This window comes from Melozone crissalis, unplaced genomic scaffold (genome assembly GCF_028551555.1).
Source record: "Melozone crissalis strain CALT ecotype California unplaced genomic scaffold, PUWL_Pcris_2 ptg000016l_1, whole genome shotgun sequence".
Taxonomy (NCBI): Eukaryota; Metazoa; Chordata; class Aves; order Passeriformes; family Passerellidae; genus Melozone; species Melozone crissalis.
This window is the reverse complement of record NW_026535794.1, coordinates 56,962,601-56,971,626: the sequence shown is the minus strand read 5'-3', so window position 1 is coordinate 56,971,626 and position 9,026 is coordinate 56,962,601. Positions and strand designations below refer to the sequence as shown.

General features: G+C 38.6%; 1 protein-coding gene across 1 annotated transcript; it reads right to left on the bottom strand.

Moving 5' to 3' along the window:
- Positions 1-6,400: 6,400 nt before the first annotated feature.
- On the bottom strand, positions 6,401-7,913 carry CCDC201 (coiled-coil domain containing 201). Its single transcript, XM_054274075.1, has 2 exons — positions 7,365-7,913; positions 6,401-6,487 (listed from the first exon to the last, which is right to left on the bottom strand). Exons 1-2 carry the CDS (start codon positions 7,911-7,913, stop codon positions 6,401-6,403), a joined length of 636 nt encoding a protein of 211 aa, XP_054130050.1.
- Between the last annotated feature and the right edge of the window lie 1,113 nt (positions 7,914-9,026).

The window sequence follows — 9,026 nt, the reverse complement described above, 5'->3', positions numbered from 1 at the left end:
CTCCAACGTGGGTCCGCTCTCATGAGAAGCAGCCTACCACACCTGCTGCAACATGAGTCCCTCCCACAGGCAAACAGTCCTCCCAAAATGCTGTGGCGTGGGTTCCTTCCTTTCAATGTAATTTTCTACAAATTCATGTAGAATACATTTCCCCTATGAACTGATATTTTTTGTCAGAGATAACTGTCTTGTGAAAAAACCTGTTTTACAGACTTATTAAGTATATGCAAAAAAAGCATATAACCTGATATTTTAAAATATCAAGTTCAAGACTTATTTTCCTTTAACTCACTGATTTTGCATTCTGAGAAACTATACTAGGCAGCAGACCTTTGTGGTGTCATGAATCTGTTAAAGTGTTTTTACTTCTCTTATTATTATTCGTCTCTTCTCCAAATGTAATCATCATAGACTTTTCATTTTGCTGGTGTTACACAAAGAATTTGCTCTGTGACTTGTTTTCTTTTATCAATTTTTATCATCTCCCAGCTGTGGCTAAAAAATGTTCTACTGAATGTACTAGTAAAGGTCAGGATGCACTGTTGATTTGCATGCTTGCATCATAACCTTTGTGGTATAATTGCCAATCTTACAGCCTTAGTGAACTTTTTCTCAGCTACCCTGAGGTATTCAGGATGCCATACAGCACTTCTTTCTCCACTATTCCAGTTCCACCCCTTCTTTCTTCTTTCTAGCACAGTTACAATTATAACACATATCAACAGTTTATTTACAACATATGTTTTGTAAATAATTTTTTTTATTGTACTTGCAAGCCTTCCATCTTATTGCAATGTCTTCCTCTCACAGCTTCCTACTATTGCTGAGCTATGGTTTGTGCAGGTTTTGTGGGTTTGTGTGATATTTTTCTTCTAGAGGAGTAACACATGCTAAAGCATCCATGACCTTTGCATGAATACTTTTCACACAACACCAATTTGATTTAAGTGCATGCCATAAGATGCGATTAATTGTTTGTGGTCTCTTGGCTGCCTACTTTGAAACCCATTTCACCTGGACATCTTGTAAGTGCTTTTTTTGGATCCAGTTCCTCTCCGAGTAAATTTGTCAGCAATCCTCTACATACTTTCTTTCCCATATTTGAGTTTGCATCAGCTTTCCATACTATAGAATTGAATTATTCCATTTCTATGAAGAGAATCTTCATTTTCCTCTCTTAGAGGTGTGAGATATTTCTTTTCCCCTATCATTGCTGGCACCTCCTCTTTAGGAGAAGATGTAAGCTTTAGGAGGATTATGGTATCTGCTTGTGGAAGAAGGTCACTACAAGGACAAACGTGCAATGACATGAAGAGCTGAAAGCAGAAGACAGTTACAGTAGGAGATGTAGAGCTAGGAAAGGCCAAAAGTATGAAGTGGAGAACAACAAAAGGGAACAATATGGCAGCAACAGTAAGAAGCAGAAGAAATATGAAGGATATTTTTTCCCCTTTCTTCTTTCCATTTCTGCTATAAAAATGAAGAAAAACAGGGGGAAAAAAACCACAAAGAAATCCACAAAGAAATAAAACATCACAGATGCAGGACAGTGAGTGACAGAACAGTGATGCAAGTTCAATCTTATTTTTAATAAACACTTAGGCAACATGGAACTACTTTGACAGGTAACACTTAAAAGCACTGACTTCATAGTAAGGCTAGAAACACTGCCTTACTGCTTTGTGAGCCAGGACATTTGGTTTCAAGCTCCTGCCTCACATGAGAAGGGGATTTGAAATGCAATCTGTACTTCCAGAGTTTTGTACTGTGGGCTGCTATTGAAATCAGATAAACAGAACTCCTATCTCACTGCTGTCTGCTAGGCATCTTCATGCACATGTACTATTTCATGATGGAGGGGTTGGGCTGCTGCATGTACTGCAAAGCCACACGTATGAGTATACCCAGGAGACTGGCAAATGTCAAGCTCTACAGGATTCACATGCCTGTTGGGACTGGCTGCACTGCTAAGCACCATTTAATTACATAGAAGCATTAGGTAGCTAACGTAGTGGTAGAGAGCCTGAGCAAGGTTTGGGCAGGGTGAGGGTGAGCAGCTCAGTTCCGCATCCTAAAGGAAATGGTAAGATCTCTGCCTAGTTCAAGTTTTTGTCAATATTTGAAAATGTTACACAATTGCTCCTACTGCTCTAACTTTTCTAGGTGCTACTAGGCTCAGTGTTTGTTCATTTGTTTCTAGTAAGTTGGAAATATTGAGGAGGGAGCTGTTTTAGTAGGCATGGTGGAGTGCATCAACAGATGGAGCTAAGGGAGATCTGTGTGTTTGTATGTCTTATAGAACAAAACACAACCAAGTACAGGTCAATGACACTGTTGTGTGATTTATTACTCAGGGTTTTGTCCATAACAGGAATGTAACTATGTTGTAACTTAGAGGAAAAAAAAAACCACCAAACTCTTTTTATTTAAAAATTTCCCACTTTTCTTAGTTATTTTAAAATTGTTCAGCTGTGATGAGCAAAGGAAGGACCTAGTTTCCATTTGTCTGTTACATAAATCTAAAATATGTCAAATACATATGCTAAACATTTTTCTCTTCAAACTGGCCTCCTACAGAAGCACTGCAGCTGGGCAGAGCACTCCCAGCTCTGTCAACAAGAGTACTACCATTGCTTCAGTGGGAACAAGGCCGAGCTCATAAATCCTGGGTGAAGACATTTCTGTCTCTTCCCTCTGTTCTTGGTAATGTTTTTGTTCTTCTCCCTCTAACATCATGCTTAGTCACCATCAGCAGGTAGGTTGTGTAATATCAGGGACAAGTGTACTGAAAACAACTCCATAGGTCAAGGTCATAGCTTCACTCCAAAAGGAAAAATACTGCCCTTAAAGAACACTCTCAATGAGAAGGCTGTTCTGAACTTGCAATTGTGTCCATGTTGCATATGAAAGTCAGGACAACACCAAAGCTCAAGAGCATGTTGCAACTCTGATTCACATTCATTCATGCAGGAAAAGGGCTTTTTATTTTACAGAACAGGATGTCCTAGGGATTCTCTTCTCATAAGGATCTGGTGTCTGTAGCTGGTAACCTGTTTCAGCCTCAGCCAAAATCCATACTTAGGGTCTGTAATAATTAGGAAGACTTCTTTTTTAGGGGCATTGGATTTTACAGCTCCCTTTAAGAATTTTTTTTTTTGCACTGTGATGATATTGTAATATAAATACTCATAAAGCAACTTCGTTCATGAAGAGAAGCACTAACCAAACAGTAATTTTGCCATTGTTTCCACTAGAGGATGAACATTAAAAAAGAGTGAAACTGCATACTAGTGGTGCTCCTCCCAAAGTCTATTCCTTTCAAAGTATACATACATAGTATGACAGAGAACTAGCCATGTCATTTAAACTTAAAAATTTAATTCCAGTAGGTTTGTGAGTCTGCTGGAGAAATGAAAGGAAGTTCAAGCTCTGTAAACAAATACAGAAAAAAAAGAGTTTGTTTGGTGGGGTTTTTTTAAATTTTTTTTTCCCCTATGGACATTCTTACATGTGAACTATAGTTATAGCAGTATAGTGTTGTAAGTGCAATTTGATATATTTAGTTTCACATTTTCTAGCATCCTGAATTTATAAATTAGACACAAATCTTTCTCTGAGAATACCATTCACTAAGGTCTGTACTATATAGGGCCGGTTGAAATTCCTTGGGATTGTTACATGCAATTAACCATTGATACTGTGGTGGCAGAATGTCAGACACATGTTGGAAAATCCCTGAAGAACCAGTTGATTGTGTTGATATTCTCATTAAATTCCAAAAGCGGTTTTATAACTTTTGCAAACTCATGAACCCTAAATTATTCTAAAACAAATATCACATAGTCTTTTCTATTTATTTTTTAACATTCTGGAGAGGAAATAGAAGTAGTTTGCAAAATCATGAGACCCCTTGGTTTTTTACATCTATTTGCCTGATAGAGCTTGAAAACTTGGAAAGACCCAAAGTCAGTTCTGTGTTACCATTCGGTACAATTTGTTTTCCTCCACTGGGATTTTATTGGCACCAACTAGCTCCATGAACCTGACAGGGTGGCACCCTTGCTCCCTGATAAACCTTCCCATCATTTACTGTGTTCTGAATTTCAGAAGTTTGCATTACACTTGGAATGAAGCCAAAGATACCTGAGACATTAAGTAGCCATATTCCCTGGATTAATCTTGCATTTAATGTAGCTCAAAGCAGGATTTTAGAAGGAATTTTGCAGCAACTACACCCCTGGCCTCCTAAGGTCTGGAACTTGTCCCACACAACCTTTCCACTTGGCCTAACATCATGGAGGGCATCAAGCTAAGTAGACAAAGCCACTTTGGGGTGTGACAACAGAGTCTGAGTCTTGGCAGAAGACCAGTGTCAGATATCAGAGGGTATCAGATGGGCAAGGAATCTAACAGTGAAGAGCAGGCACTAAAGACAAAAGACATCGATGTCTTATAAGGAAGGAAAGAACTAGAGACCAGACTGGGGAAGACATTAAATGAAGACCTTTGAAGACGGAGAAACTGGATGGACAGGAGCCAAGATTGACTTTGAGAGGCAACAATGAGAAAGAAAAGCAGAAACAGTATCAAGACTTCCTGAGACTAGGATGAGAAACCTGAAGAAGTAGCAACTGGAACTGACTATCTGGGAAGGTACAAATAAACAAGAGACAGAACTGGGTCATTTGGATTAAGTATTGGGTCATGCAGCCAGACTAATCTGTGCTTTTCCCAGGGGTAGAGGAGGGTTTCACACAAACCTTGCACTTGCCTGATCTTAGTTCAGCCCCTGGCACAAATCACAGATACTGATGAAATGCCTGCAGGCTCAGGGGGAATAGCAGCACATCTGCAACCATGCCTATTTTATCTCAAAAACAGCTTGGAATCTACACCAGCCAGGAGCTCTCTGGTTGCCAGAGGAACCTGTGGAGGCCAGACAAGCAGCCAGGGTAACACACACAAACAAATTCCAGAACATTAACTAAACTTGAAACCAAGTGAGCGTTACTTGGCTCATGAACTGAAGGACACCATCACCCTGGCTACACAGAAAGCCAGGTCTGAGGATAAGGCTGTTCTCCTGAGAAACTCTGAAGAATTTCACTTCCAGAATCATTAGCAAAAACATCCTGATTCCTTTTAAATCCTGAGAGAGATTGTAAAACCACAACTCCACTCTTTTATTTTGGAGTGTAACACCGATGCTATCGATTGGCCTGTCTCATAATGTTGGCATGGGATATACTTCCCCTTCTCTGCCACTTTGGATGTGAGATACTACAAGTTACAGTTTGTGGAAAGGAAATGCAAAAGTATCCCTTGCGTCCATTCTTAACTGGCAGCTTCTTTAAATGGGACCTCTCCCCTTTGGGGTAGCTAGTGCCTGGAACAGCTGCAAAACCTGTATAAACCAGAAAAGTGCACATGCTACAGCCACACAAGTGCAGAAATATGTCTATCTAGGTGGTAAATCTGTTCTAGATTCCTGCTGCTGACACTCCATAGACAACTTAAAAATTTCTAAATAACTTTAGAAACTCTGCCTGTATAATCTAAAGATTAAATAACAGCAGTAGAAATTAGCATGAATGTTGTGCTTTTTGCATCAAATTTTGATTGATGCTTCAGAAAGTTTCTTTGAGTTAAATTATCATTTTGACAATACAGCTATCAGGTAAGACACCCTTCTTGACCTCCATGCAGCAGCTCCAGAGGGAAAAAAGCCAGAAACCCCATACTTCCTCAAAACTCACAGCCAAGGATTAAGTATCTCCAATACAACAGTGAGTTGAATTTACAATCTAAGGCTGGGACAAACTGATTTTGAACCAAAACTTCAAAATAAGCGGTCATTACTTAGTAATCTCTAAAGAAGGCCTCCATCCTTGGTGCCTCTCAGTATTTCCTCATCTCACCAGGTAGCAGCAAAAACATTCCAGATTGTGTCAGCTTTGAAAGAGATTCTCCTTTGGCTAACTAGGATTACACTCTGTGTGGCCACTAGGACTTTGTCTAGTGACTTCTTATTAAGAAAGATAAATAACCCTATAAGACTTAAATGCTGCATGAATGATTAAGGCCAGGGAGGGCTGTGGCAGGCTGAAGAGTGATTCTTAAACATTAAGTTCTTCCCCCCTTCTTTATTCTAGGCCTTTTATCCATTATAAATTAACATTAATTCTCCTGTAGAGACAGTCTCTTCTTAACTCTCATCTTAAATTATACCTGGCTACTCCAGGATTTAAGAGGAAAGAATGACAAAACAAATAAACAACAGCAAAAGATCCTTTTGGAAGAAAAGAGGAAGCCTAACAGGCACTATAACAGAGTGTGATTTATTGGAACTTGCCATTCCCACATGATGGATGTGACAGCACTTATCCCACATGTAACCCAATCAAGCTTCTTCAATTGTCAATTCATGTTTAGTTGCCTCCTCAATGTTTTTAAGTTGACGAAGCAGCCATTCTCTTTCTTTCTTTCTCTGTTACAGAAGAAAAAATATTGTTTAATCAAGCTAATCTATTCAGATACAACCTGCTTTCAAAAACAAACAGCCTACACAAAGGACTTATGACCCAACTCAATTTTGGCTGGAGTTTTCCATTTGTTTTAAGCAAAGAAGCTTTAACTCTCAAAGCTGTCAAGTTTTCTTGACACACTCAAGAACAATATGATACAGAGAAAAAACCAAAGCAAAACAGAATTCGACAGCTTCACACTGACATGACAACCTTCAAAGTCTAACTCTGCAGCCTTCCTATCCTTTCTATGGGCTTTCCACAAGCCCTTGGCAAATAATTAGAGTTTCAGAAAATGGAGTTTTCTGAAACAGACAACCAACACCTGCAGAGCATCTGTTAATCTAAGCTTTTCCCAGAAAACCCTACATTAGTTAAAAGGACTTCTCACAAGATCCCATTTGGAATGACTGTTGTTCTTTTGGATTTAACAGAAAAAGGGGTAGATTAGTTGTTTCTTAAGTTTGATCTGACTTGCTAACATTAAGAAACTTTAGAATTTCAATTACTGATTTCTTCCTATTCTTAAATATCCTCTAAAGAAATATATATTAAAAGATATACTTTCCCACTTGGGTACACAATGAGTCATACGAGCTCACAAGCTGAAGAAAAAATGCTAGTTTGGAAGTTTGCATGGCATCCTGACTGTAATTAGGAATGGTATCACTGAGTTTAACAGGTTATGATGCAATTCATAAACAGATGTCCTCACTGCTAAAGTTATGGAAATATTCCATTAGTAAACTATTTTCACTTTACTTGAAATAGCTGTATATATTCTGTGTTGGCAGAAGTTTGTGTAACTTAGCTATTGAATAATTAAATGAAAGTCTTTACCTGAAGAGTTTTATTAATTTTCTTCTTTCTGGGTTTTGCCACTGGGGGGTCTTTTATCCCTGGTATTCCGGAAGCAAGACGTAAGGGTTCAGTCTTGGGAGTTACTGCAGCATCCATAAATGCTCTGGCGGTAGCTTGAGTTTCTATGTTTGGGACAATCTTGTGAGCTGGCTCTTGATTTGATTCATCAGAAGCCAACACAGTGGAAAGCCTCCTTCTAGAAAACACAAGCCGAGAGCTCTGGCTTTTCTCTTTATTTACTTCTTGCAAATCAAATGCTGTTGAAAGCGGTCTTGGGGACATAGGAGGGATGTATACATCAGCACGTACTAATGTTACTTGAGATAATGATCTACTTAGATTTGATTTTGGCATTGGAGAGCCATAAACTCTCTTTGTGGCATCTTGGTCCTTGATTGACTGATTTGTCAGATCTAAAGAAGATGGAATTGTTCTTGAGAACACTGAGTCCACTGGGGTGCTGTGTTTCACCATTCTCTTTTTCAGAGATCTTTTAACATTCAGAAAAGAATCGTCTTCCTCTGACATCTTGAAGTCAGGTTTATTGCCTTAAGAAAATAAAAAGTTTGTGTCATTGTTCACACTGTAAAAGATGCAATGTAAGCTGCTTTTTAGCAGCAAGCTGTTAAATCAAATCTGAAGTGTTTCTATTTTCATGTCTATATTCTGTCTTTACGTGGAATTTATCCTTTATATAGATCAGTGTTCAGGCATTTAGAAGAGCCATATTGAAAACAGAACATGAGAAAACATCTGGTCACACATCCAACACTTACTACTCTTCTCTCAGCCTTCTGCATGAGGAGCTCCAAGTGTGCTAAAATTTTTAAAGATCTTTAATTAACTGCAACATCATTAAGATAGTGTTTCCTCCTTCCAGGTGTATAAATAACATACTTTTGGGGTTTCAGCTGCTAACACTGTATATGCAGATGGCAGAAGGACTGCTGTTGTGTAGCAAGAAATCAAGTGCTCTAAAGAGATGGGCAGAGAATTTCTGGATTCACCAATTATCTCTTAATCAAACTGCTCTTTTGTTTCCCTTAATTCCTTGAAAAGGGGCTCACAAACCTCTAATTCCCTTCTATTTACTTGACAGTTTTCTTACTTCAGCTGACCCTAAGTTTGATTCTAAAAAATATATGTTCTTTGCAAGTATATTTTCAACTGAATTTACAATGGCAAGCTTGCTTTTGCAAGTAGCATTATCCCTATCCATTTGCAAACCCCCAATAAAAAGAAACTCTGCTTCTTACACTTGCTGCTTCTTGGACAGAAAAGCCCAAGATAAAGATATCTGATTTGAGATATAGTTAAGATAAATATCTAAATCAGGTGAGCAGTTAAGTACTCCTAGTAATTGTTGTAAACTTTGCTTTCATTAGGTTGTTCAGATATTTCATGCAGATTGATTGCCCCATATTTTAAGCTGTATGAAGATTGCGGCCTTGGAAGGGCAAAATAGGACTACCATGAAGCTGGGCACAAGAAGACAGGGAAGTATTCTTGCTGAAGTAAAAGGTATTAGTTCTCCATTCTTTGTCAGTGTTTTGCACCTATGTAGTGTCTAAGTTTTCTAGTAGAGTTTCACATCCACTTTGTGTTTCTAAACACACAGGAAGCAAGACATAGGGCATTGAT

Coding starts and splice junctions, on each gene's coding strand:
- CCDC201 (XM_054274075.1), bottom strand. CDS start 7,913: ATGTCAGAGGAAGACGATTCTTTTCTGAATGTTAAAAGATCTCTGAAA. Junction 6,488..7,364: donor AAATTAATAAAACTCTTCAG/GTAAAGACTTTC, acceptor CTTCTGTAACAG/AGAAAGAAAGAAAGAGAATG.